We start from the raw sequence: 11263 nt of genomic DNA, 5'->3' as shown, positions 1-11263 counted from the left end.
TCTTCCCCCCCCCCCTCCCCTGTTTCACGATAGATTGCCTCTCCTGAAAGATTTAATACATGGCCTGGCTAGCCCCTGAATTTGGTATTTTTGGCTCCCATCTCTAGCATTGATTTGCCTTCCCCCCTCCGCTGTACTTCACCTTCCTTTGGTGAGCAGCTTCACACCAGGTGCTTTGAAATACTGCACTGATCTGCAGCGAGTTCAACCAAAACCACAACCAGGTAGCGAGCCCAGGAGGGAAAAGAGCCGTGGTGACCCCAGCCACAGCACGGGATGATTTCACACTCCCCCAGCTCTCAGGGCTGCCGTGCCTCCGCTCCAGATGCAAACCCACGGGAACCCAGGAGCATCCACAGCTGGCACATTAACCATGCCCACGCGGGAGCGAGGAGAGCGATGGGTGGGAAGAGCAGATGGGGCTGTGCCCGCTCTCGGAGCCTCATTGCAAGGCAGGTGCCAGTGGGCCATTATCCCAATGCCCCAACATCTGGCACAAACAGCTGCCCATGTGAAACGCAGACAGAAAAGCCCCCAGCTCCTCCTGCACGTGGCTGAGCCCATCATGGGAACTGGCCTCAGACCGCTCGCAGATGGGCGAGGGGGTACGGCCACCACTGCTGCAGGGCTGCACCATCCCACACAGCGCCGGCAAGGAAGGAGAAATCGGGGGTGACCGCTGCTTAAACACCACTTACTAAAATAATTTAAAAAATTCACCACAAGGCACAACTTCCTATCTTTTACATGCATCTTCTACTTTTAATCTCTAATTTCCTTCTCCAGTGCTCACCATTCTAGAACAAAAGTAAAGGAGCCATAAAGAGAATTAAAATCACACGCACACCTTTCCAACCATAAATCTGGGCTCGAGGTGTAAGCAGCTCCCGTGATAAACCTCCCCATGTAAAACAAGGAGACAGCAAAGAGAAACAGCTATTTTCTAATGAGAATTTCATGGAGACGGCAGCTCCGCCAGCCCTCCCGGCTTCACCTTGACCGTGGGCAAAGCGCTGGAGTGAAAGTCAGGGCAGGGGAGGAATTAATAACCTGTATCTCCTCAACAGCAGCTAATGGCTAAATAAGGATGCATGGAATGCAATTAGGAGGAAAATCACGCCGAGGAGGGGATGACTAAATGGACCATCTAAAATCTGGAGCTGAAGGATGGCTTTTTGGAGAAAGCCTTGGGTTTGCCCTTTGTGCATCCCTCCCCAGCTGGCCATGCCACAAGCAGCTCCGCAGAGGCTCCCTATGTCCCCATGTCACTGCTGCAGGAGCAGAGCTGCCGTCCCCCCGCGGCTCCTCTCCTCTTCTCCAAAACAGGGTGCCAGCCCCAAACTGCTGCACAAGGGGCTGGGACCACACCATGGGCTTCGGGCAGCTCTCACCCAAACGGTCCTTGCTCTTCCCCAAAAGCCCTTTGTGCAACAACCTGATTTAATTTAGCCCTACTAATTACGGCCACTATTTAAAATCTCTCCCTCCTTTTGGCTTATGTTCCCTTATATATCCATTTTGATGTGGTGGGGAGAGGCTGGGAGAGGAGAGCCCTGCTATATCCACGTCAAGGCAATGCTAAGAAAAGCCAACTGGGTGAAGTTTTAACCCAGTGTTTCTCACTGGGGTTCACCTCCTGCACACCCAGGTCCAGCACAGGACTTGTATTTAGACACCTTCATGGAGATTATCAACTTGGCCCAACCACGTAGGGAGAAGCATCTCCATCTGGTTGGGTGATGGTGCCGCACATCCTCCAGCCTTGAGCTCCCCAAGAGCAACCGTGGTGCTTGGGACCAGTTTGTATGCCATTATTTAAAAGAAAAAAAAAAAAAAAAGGCAAAAAAAAAAAAAAGGCAGAAACATAGGAAGTAAAGGGGATGAAAAGCTAATGAAATGACTCCCTGGGAAGTTCTTCCAGATCTCCACATGCATTGCAACTTCATAAACAGTGTTAAACGCTATAGCTGGGAATGCCCAACGGTAATGAAATAAAGTATTTTGAGTCCACTGAAACCCACCAGGTTTGCAGAGATCCCAGCTCATTTAAATTCATTTGAAAATGTTTCTTATTAAAAATCATTAGTTAAGCACCAGACTTTTCTCTCTACTCCACCATCACGACAAACCACCTGCTGAGCCATTCATCCCGCGCCTGGGCTGCAGCGAGCCCGATCCCACTCAGATGAAGAGCAAGAGCCCCAGCAACATCAAACGCTGCTGGAACAGGCTCTTAGAGATAATAAACCTCCCAGAGTAGACTTCTTCACAGACAAACCCCACAGCATTCAACAGCATCACTTCCAGAGATCAAAGAAGAGAACTAAAGCAGGATCGATCTGATGTGTTTGTTTCAGAGCCTAAAAGAGAAGGAAAGACCCAGTAATTTGTTAGGGAGTTTAGAGCAAGCTTCTCCTCTCTAGGACAAGGCTTACAGCAGATGATTGTTCTCGACACCTGATGCAAAGCATTCCCCTGATCTCACAGAACACTGAGGTTACTTTCTGGGTTGGAGAGGTTGTCCATGCACAGCACACAGCGCCCTGCGAACACAACCTCCTCTTGCAAGGAAAGACAGGAGCAGTCCCCAGCCAGAGGACATCACGCAGGGTGAGAATCAATTAGTGTTTAACGAGGCACCTAACGCAGAAACCCTCCCTTGCCCCATGATCCATCCCACGCCGTACCACCAGCCGCCCCATCAGTAATGCTCTGCGGGGAGACGGCGCAACCCGATGCAATGCCTGGCTGCTCTCTCCTCTGAATTATTTAATGGGAAGAGCCCACTAGGCTGCAATTCTAACAGCAATAAGCAGAAAGATTGATTTATTTATGAATGTATTTCAGCATCTAGGTGCCTCATCCTTACAACTCAAGCCAGCTGTTTACTTCTGTGGTACCGTCACGGAGAATACAGAGGGTCAGGGATGGGTCAGCTTTAGTCGGATCATTTTGTAGCATCTGAGCCTCAAATCCACGTTTGACAGAGCAGGGAGAATCCGGCATGATTTATTTTCTATTTTCCCTCTCTCCGTTCTGATTTCTTGGGGTCAAATACCAGCTCTGGGAATAGAAAGCCTGGTGAGAAGCAGACAGTGTGGTGATGTCCCACTCACCACCCTCTGTCCCAAGGAGCTCTTCCCCTCCGAGGCTGCTCTCGGTGGAGATTACGCTGGGCAGATGTGCAAGGAGGTTCCCATGTCTTGTGCAAAGATACACAGGAGGAGGTGTGGAGGCTCATCCCTTACTGGGAGCGGGACTCCAGCCTCCCAATGCCAGCGTGCCAAGTCCAGCGATCACACTTCGGTGTATTAAAAAGCAGGTGGAGTATGTGACACCCATGGAACCTGGGCTGCTCCCATCTGCTGCCCCTTCTGCGAGGGATTTCTTCATCAATGGAAAGGACCAGAGCCTCAAACTGGTGCAAAGGAGCTTCCACAGCTCTGCAGGGATGCTCGGGGCTGTGCCGAGTCTTCCTGCCTCAGGATGTGGCAGAAAAATGTTTCCATAGCATGGTACCTACAGACCATAATTACCCCTCACAGTAACTCACAAAATCCATGGCTGTGTGTACGGATCCTCCAACGCCCCTTTTTGAAGAAACCACCACAGCAAGACAGAAACCCCATGGGATCTGTGGCTGCACCAAGGTTTTGGACTTCAGGCTGGGCTTTCTGGGTGAGTTTGGGTGTGGGGTTAGCAGCAGGCTTCCAGACCCATCTGCCTGTCCCACTGCTGGAGTTTAATGCTGCTTCAATCCCAAAAATATATTTCTCCAGGGGAAATGCGCAGACCTTGGCTGTTCGTAGCACATCATTTTGATAGCTCCAACCTTCCCCTCGTTGCTTTTTCCTCCTCTTTTTCTCCAGGATGGCACGTCACTCCCTGAGCATGGGATCACGCCGTCCCTGTGGGTCCCCTGTTAGCCATCAGCTCTGGCACCCTAGATCCATCACAGGTCCTCTGGGCATGACATCATCCTTTCTGAGCATGACATCATCCTTTCATGAGCACAGCACTCCTGGAGCCATCCAAAGAAAACCATGTGGGGGTTTGCAAGATGTTCACACGCAACCAAAAATTCAGTCACCACCAGCTTTGGTGGGATGAGGCAGAACTACAGCAGCGTTTAATGTACTGATGTACCCAGAGGTGGCTGTGAGCTGACCAGGGACAAGCACAGAGGTGACCTGGAGCTGCTTCTCCAGCCCCGCTCCCAAGCCAGGCAGCACCTCTGAGCTCTGGTTCCCATCTGAGAAATGGGACCAGCGTCAAGGAATGATTTCGGTAAAGTGCTGCGAGATGGATGAAACCCAACCTATCAATGCCCAAGGTCCATTTTGATAAAACAGAATGGAATCAATTCTCTCCCTGCAGAACAAGACACATCGGAGCATACCAAAAGCTGCTGAATTTAATTAAAATCATACTATTGTGTTACATTACTCATCTCTGGAAAGAAGCACCTCACGCTGTGCCAAATTTTAGACACGTCCTCTGAAAAATTATGATTTGCTTTTATTTGTGGTCTGGAACTCAGAAAAATTCTCACAAGATTAATTCTGATAGAAATTCAGTGGGGAAACAGCAAGCTACATCATCAGATAACACAAAGATGATGATTTTGCAGGAGAGCTCTCGCAGCATTTAGCACAGTGCACTGCGCAGTGCCCAAGGGTGAGCTGCACACCCTGCTTTATCTTCAGCTCAAATCTGAACCGAGTATTTCTGGAGACTATGAGACAAGAAAATAACAGCTCGTATAATTTTATGTTTCGACACATTATCGCATTTTTTAAAAATCCGCATGTACCCATGGTTCGCTTGAGAAAGCCGTCTGATTTTCTCCTCACTTCAGCTCCACGTTGATGATAACAGATGGATAAAATCAAAAGGGGAATCTAGAAACATCTTTCTCAAAAAGAAAGAAAAAAAAAAACCCTCTGGGTAACAGAACAACAAGTCACTAGGAAACGATTTGGCCAGGTCTTTGACTCCCAAGAAAACTAGATTTGAAAGCGCCGTGGGTGAAAATCAACGGCAAACGCAGCGAGCGGGGACCTGGGCAGCCCTCCCTCCCCCTGGGATGTCCCCATGGCCCTGGTCCCACCAGGAACACGGGAGCAGCAGGACAGCGAGGAGGAAGGATGCTCTTGCAGCTCAAACAGCAGCTGGAAGCTGCAGCAGTGCCCTGCCGAGCCCAGCACTGGGGCAGGGTGTTTGCACCCATCGTGGGTCCAGAGCCCCCACCCCCCCAAGCCAGGGCAACACACCCCAGCTCGCGGCATAAAGATAAAGCCCAGCCAGGATGTGAAGACCTGGGATGCACTCCATGGTATTTAACAACATCCCCACAAGATTATTCAATTCCCTGACCTTGGAAAACACTCAACAGAATGTTTTTTGATTTAACAAATCAAAAACCTTGAAACCTCCCTGGTTTCACCTTGTAGCAAAGCAGCACAAGGAGGTCTTTTAGCAGTCCGAGCAGCAGTTTCTCTGCTGGACCTGAGCAGCTGTACTCCTATGAAATGCATGCCAACAAAAACAAGTATCTACCTAAACATATATTTCTGCCTGCTTCCAGCCCAGCGCCAGCACTGCTGCCTGCTGCACGGACCCACCACCAGCACGTCCCAGTCACGTGCTGGGCAACGTGAACCAGACCTGAACAGACCCCCTGGGCTGAGGAGCACCTTCTGTGCTCCACTAGAATAAAAAGATGGGTGCTTCCTCCTCTCTGGAGGGGTGCAAAGAGACATGGTTTGTGTCCCCCCCCACCTCTGAGCCCCCCATTTGGGACCAGCTGAGCCTGAAGCCCTTCTCTATACTAGGGGTGATCTCAGAGAGATCTTTCCAGCACCTTTAATCACCAACCTACACACCAACCCTGCCCAGGACAAAGCTGTCGATGCCGTGCTGCTGCACCCAAAGGTGCCAGGGTGGCCCCAAGGGAAGCACTACACAGGCAAAGTCGAGGAGCACTGACAAGGCAGGTGCACCCCAAACCCCAGCAAGCCCCCCACGTGACGGTGAAGCAGAGCTGTGCATGGCAGGACTGTGTCTTCATGATGCAAATCTGCTGACTGGGGAGGGGGCGAGAGAAACTGCCTTTGCTTTTATTAGCAGATGCTTACGGGGTGACTTCAGCATCTCCCAAGCCTTACAAAGCAGCCGCACAGAAAAACATGTCAATGATATTTTTCAGACTCTCTTAGGAGCAAGGCTGTGAGGATACACACTTGCCAAAATAAATGTGTTAAAAACGTTATTAGCTGGAAAGGAACTGCTTTTAGCCAAGGATCCTGCTTACTGATGAAGGAAGAAGCTTTACGGTGACTCCTGAAGAAGGTCTGTCCATGTCTCATGGAACCATCTCAACTTGACCCCCCGCTTGCGAGGTCTGTGGCTGAAGCTCTGTGGAGCTGTGCTGGTCAGGACTGGGGGTCACTCCCAGGACTGGTCCCAGCTCCTGACTCCCTGGAGCACAGGAGGGCACTGGACAGCAACCGAACACATTTCCAGGCACGGATTCCTTCCACAGCCCTCTCCATCCATTTTATAGCAACACTTAAAGCGTGTACAACAGATGCATGACAGCAGTAAAAAAAAAATAATGGGCAGAGTGCAATTACACAGAGCACATTGGCAATGAATAAAACAGCCCTTGTAAAACCAACCTTTCAGGAGAAGAGGTCCTGTAACTACCTCCCCACCAGAAGATGCTTGAGGACTTAATAGTTATCGACTTTAATTGCTCGCTATTTTCACACATGGCTGGATCCACCTCCAGTGTTGAGCTGCCATCCCCAGAGGCAGGGGGACCATATCTGATCGGCATGAAGCCTCCATCCTGCTGGACAATCCTTGTGAATCCCATAAAAGATTTGTCCTTATCTCTCTTCTCTCCTCCAGGACAGCACAGGGAACATCTCCTTCATCACCCACATTCGGGCTTGTGCCATCCCATCTTTTGCAAAAAGTGGGTTTTGCTGGCAGGGTCCCAAAGTCTCCTTTACAGGGTCACCCCCACTGCAAACATAATGGTACCCCCACATGGTAGTGGGGCTCAGCCAGATGGGGAAATGGATTAAAGTCATTAAACCTGGACAAAACTGGAGATTTAATTCTGACCTGGTGGGTGAAGTGCAGAGAAGTTTCCAGATCAACCACAGAGAATGACCAGTGAAGGACACACACCGGGAGCAGGGCAGGGGCTGGATGTTCCCCGCGCAGGTCCCACTCCGTTTGCCCCCCCGTGCCCTCCCTCCGCAGGCAGGGCACCGCGCAGAGGAACGCTGCTCGCTCAGCACGGCAATATTACAACACAGGCGGGACACCACCCTCCCTTCCCATCCCTCCTCCCTTTCACCCACACACACATCCTGATATTATTGGCAAGCCGTTAAGTACAGAAACCCCAGGGATGATAACGCTGCAAACCTCGTTTTGAGCACACCAGTCTGTTTTCACAGTTCACCTGGGCAAAAGGGAAAAACACTGAACCTCGTCAGCAAGGCACGGGGTTTGCAGGCAAAGCAGGGTGTCAGAAAGTCACAGAATGGTTTGGGCTGGAAGGGACCTTAAAGCCCATCCAGTGCCACCCCCTGCCATGGGCAGGGACACCTCCCACCAGCCCAGGTTGCCCAAAGCCTCATCCAGCCTGGCCTTGAACCCCTCCAGGGATGGGGCATCCACAGCTTCTCTGGGCAACCTGGGCCACTGCCTCACCCCCCGCACAGGAAAGAATTTCCTTCTAATATCTAGTCTAAATCTGCCCTCTTCCAGTTTAAATCCATGACCCCTCATCCTGACTCTGCATACCCTTGTAAAAAGTCCCTTCCCAGCTCTCCTGTAGCCCCCTTTCAGCACTGGAAGCCTGCTGTAAGGTCTGCTCTGTCACCTCAGGGCATCAACATGCAGAGAATCTGCATTTTGGCTGGTATTTATTTATTTATTCAAATGCAAGGTAAATCTCAGCCCAGGGCGTTGGGTTTGCTGCACTGTGTTTGCCCAAAGGTAAAACTAATGTTAGTGATTCTCCCAACAAGCTGCCCCCAGCCCAAGGGGGTCCTGCCTTGGTCCCCAGGATGGGGAAAACTCAACCATCCCCATCTCCTTCCCTCCAGTGCCCGGCCAGAGCACTGCTGCAGCTCCCGCAGCGGCAAACCTCCTCTGGATAAATGGGATCCACCCCTCCTCCCCATTTGCAAATGTTTTTAAATCTATTTATTAACTGTAGTGCCTGCTGAAGAAAGTCACTTAGAGGTTCAGTTCATATATAAAGGATTTACTTAGATTAAGAGCCTCAGCAAAAGGCCTTTGAACACACTAACTCCTTCCCGTTTTCAGATGGTTTCACTGCGCACACATTAAAAATGCATGCAGGCAGCATGAGCCAATATTCCTTAACCTCCTGCTTTGCTTGCAAAACTCTGCTTCCAGGAAAAACATATATCTTGGGGAGATGAAAAAACACATGCCCCCTCCGCTCTCCCAGCTCACATTCAGCCATCAGAGCTCGCTCGCACGAGGGCTGGAGCCCAGGAACGCCGGGATGTGCCACGGGCAACGCAGAACAGCCAGGGCTGCAGCAGGAAGGTCTTAAGGGGAAAAGAGCTTTAAGAAAAAATAACAAAATCCTGGTTTATTGGGACCTGCAACAAGAAGTCCTGTTGTCCTCCAGAGAGCTAAGCTTGCCCAAGAAAATTTGGAAAAGGAATGAAAACCCATGCTCCAGAGCAGAGGAGAACCTTCGCACAGTAAAATAAAGGCTCCTTGTTCCGAGACAGCCACGGACAGGCAAGGAGCACTGTGGTACCTTCTCCCTGGGACTGCCGACAGTCCTCCAGACAGAGGAGAGGATAAGAAACAATAACAACTAAAAAAAAAAGAATCCCCACCCCATCCAGATACCATCCTAAATGTATTTATACAATTAAAAAAAAAAAAAAATCCCCACCCCATCCAGGTACCATTCTAAATGTATTTACCATGGTTGTGAGCACTGTGCCTAAGCCAACAAGACCCTTCCCGTTTATCCCAATGGCAGCATCCTCACGGAGGGAAGGGTAAGGACCCCAAGCATCAGCAGGGACCCCTGTGAGCTGAGGGGCAGCAGTTCCTTTGGGGAGGCAGAGCTGCTCCTGGATCCCACACATTAAATTAATTCATCTGAGAATAGTTTCTGCCATTAAGGCTTTTGTGATGGTATAGCAAGAAATCACCTAATTAAAAGGAAAAAAAAAAAAGTGCAGCAATGGACAAAGCTCTCTGACTGCAAGGGACAGCAGTGATGGGAGGGGACACCCCCAGGGGGTATTTTCCAGCTAACAGGAGCAAGAGCATTTTCTGTTCTTGTCTGGTAATGGGGAGGAGGAGCAGGGTTAATACGCAGGAAAGCAGAGTTAGAAGCAAAGACCCACTAAGCTCTGTGCTACTCTCGTGTAATTATGGTGCCAAAGGCTTCCAAGATAAGGGATTTTAGTGGGAACCTAAAGGCTGGTGTTGTAAAATGAGTAAGAAAAAGCCACATATCCACAAGAATAGCAAAGCCTCCCTTCTCCTGGCTCCCAAGATTGCCAACCCTGGCAGCAGGAGACCTCAACAGAAACAACAGTGATTCAACCAGAGCCTGCCCAGAGGACAGCCAGCTCATCCATCCTTGGAACTGACACCTGGGGAAGGGCTTTGCCAGGGGTGACACACTGCAGCCTCCTCCTGCGATGCCCCGAGACTTAAACCCAGTCCTTGCAAAGCCACCGCAGCTTGTGTACATGGGCTCCCCCACTGCTCCCTGCCTCCAAACGCCTGAGATGTTCTTTTCCCTTAAAATAATAATCACTGCAGGCTTCTCCAGGACTCAGGGCTATCCTTACTAATAAACAGTCCTTAACTTACAGCATGGCTTTATTCCTCAAACCTTCGCCCCCAGCTCTCCCCCCAGTCCAGCTGGGATCTGTCAGGTTTGTGTTTAACAGATGGGAAGGCTCTGAGTTTGTTTTACACGTGAAAAGCTGTTCCCCTCCAGCAATATCAGTGCAGTTAAGACAGGGAAAATAAATTCAAACAGTGGCAATCCTGATGGCAGGGCCCCCATCCAGCCCGTATCCCTGCACCCTGGCTGCGGCTGGCCCCGGGATGCAGCTGCAGAGCAGTGCCATGCTCCACCTGACCAGAACAGCAGCAAGATACATTCTGCAAAGAAAAGCAAACGTGTTCTATAGCTGGGGGAAAAAAACACAACCCGAAAAATAAAAGGAGGAAAGGTGCTTTAGGCTGCGAGCTCCTCTCAGCTATATCTGTGGCCCTGATGAGAAGACGTTGCCAGATTAATAATAAAAATACACACTACCAAGAAAACCAATTCCCAACCCATTTTGCAGTGAACTAAACAAAGACTGGGATTGCAGCTCTGCTTAATAGAGTTGTCTACTGGTTTTAATTCTTTCTCCATTGACTCCTTGAAGCAGCAGACGAGAAGCAGCCCCTAGATTAAATACTAGGAATATGGATAGGGAGAGAGAGAAACATTATTTAAAGCATCGTATTGAAAGGATCTTACCTAATTCCTTTGGTCTGAGCAATACTGTGAAAGGAGAGTCTGGATACTGCAGAGATCACCTGGAAACGAGAGAAAAAGATGCTGGTGTGCTTACTGAAGACAGAGGAAGGTTTGGTGGGAACTCGAGGACTCACAGCCTGGTATTTGGACCTGAACACCCCCCCAATCAGTGCCACAGTATGTCACCATCAGGGCTTGGAGGACACTATCGGTGCAAACATCACTTTTGGTTTTACCACTGAGCATAAGAAACATTTAACCCTCAGCTATAAGACCCCCATTCAGCAGCATCATCCGAGGAAACTCCATCATACCATACGTCCAGACCTGCTCCAGTAGGTTTTATGCAACGCTGAGAACCACTGAAAACCCCTCTTAGTTTGTGTTTTATTACAAACGGTTTATAACTCCTTTTGTCTCTCCCCACACCAAATGATCTTATTGAGGCAAACTCGCCAAGGCTGAACGGTTCTGACTTCTTGCATTTCAATAAAGATGCATCATCAGTTTGTCAGAGGTGAGTGCAGACCATCGCCCTTTTCTGGCAGAAAACAGCCAGAAGTGATTCAACAACAAAATATTCTCATCACCATCGCAATCAGGAACAGTAAAGCCACCAGCTTTTTCTGAAAACTCCCATTTTTAATGGAAGTTTTAATTGCTATGTAGAATTTTCAGTGAAGACAAAGAATGATTTTA

At 49.7% G+C, this 11263-nt stretch overlaps 1 protein-coding gene across 1 annotated transcript in view; it reads right to left on the bottom strand.

Moving 5' to 3' along the window:
* Window positions 1-10623, bottom strand: part of VAV2 (vav 2 guanine nucleotide exchange factor) — a gene marked incomplete at its 5' end in the record, with an annotated part of 46526 nt that extends 35903 nt beyond the window's left edge. Inside the window, one exon of the mRNA XM_010080285.1 lies at window positions 10565-10623. Within this exon, the coding sequence (XP_010078587.1) occupies window positions 10565-10623 (59 nt within the window). The remainder of the gene's footprint in view (window positions 1-10564) is intronic.
* Between the last annotated feature and the right edge of the window lie 640 nt (window positions 10624-11263).

This window comes from Pterocles gutturalis, unplaced genomic scaffold (genome assembly GCF_000699245.1).
Source record: "Pterocles gutturalis isolate BGI_N339 unplaced genomic scaffold, ASM69924v1 scaffold8554, whole genome shotgun sequence".
Lineage (NCBI taxonomy): Eukaryota > Metazoa > Chordata > Aves > Pterocliformes > Pteroclidae > Pterocles > Pterocles gutturalis.
This window is presented reverse-complemented; position numbering and strand designations above follow the sequence as displayed.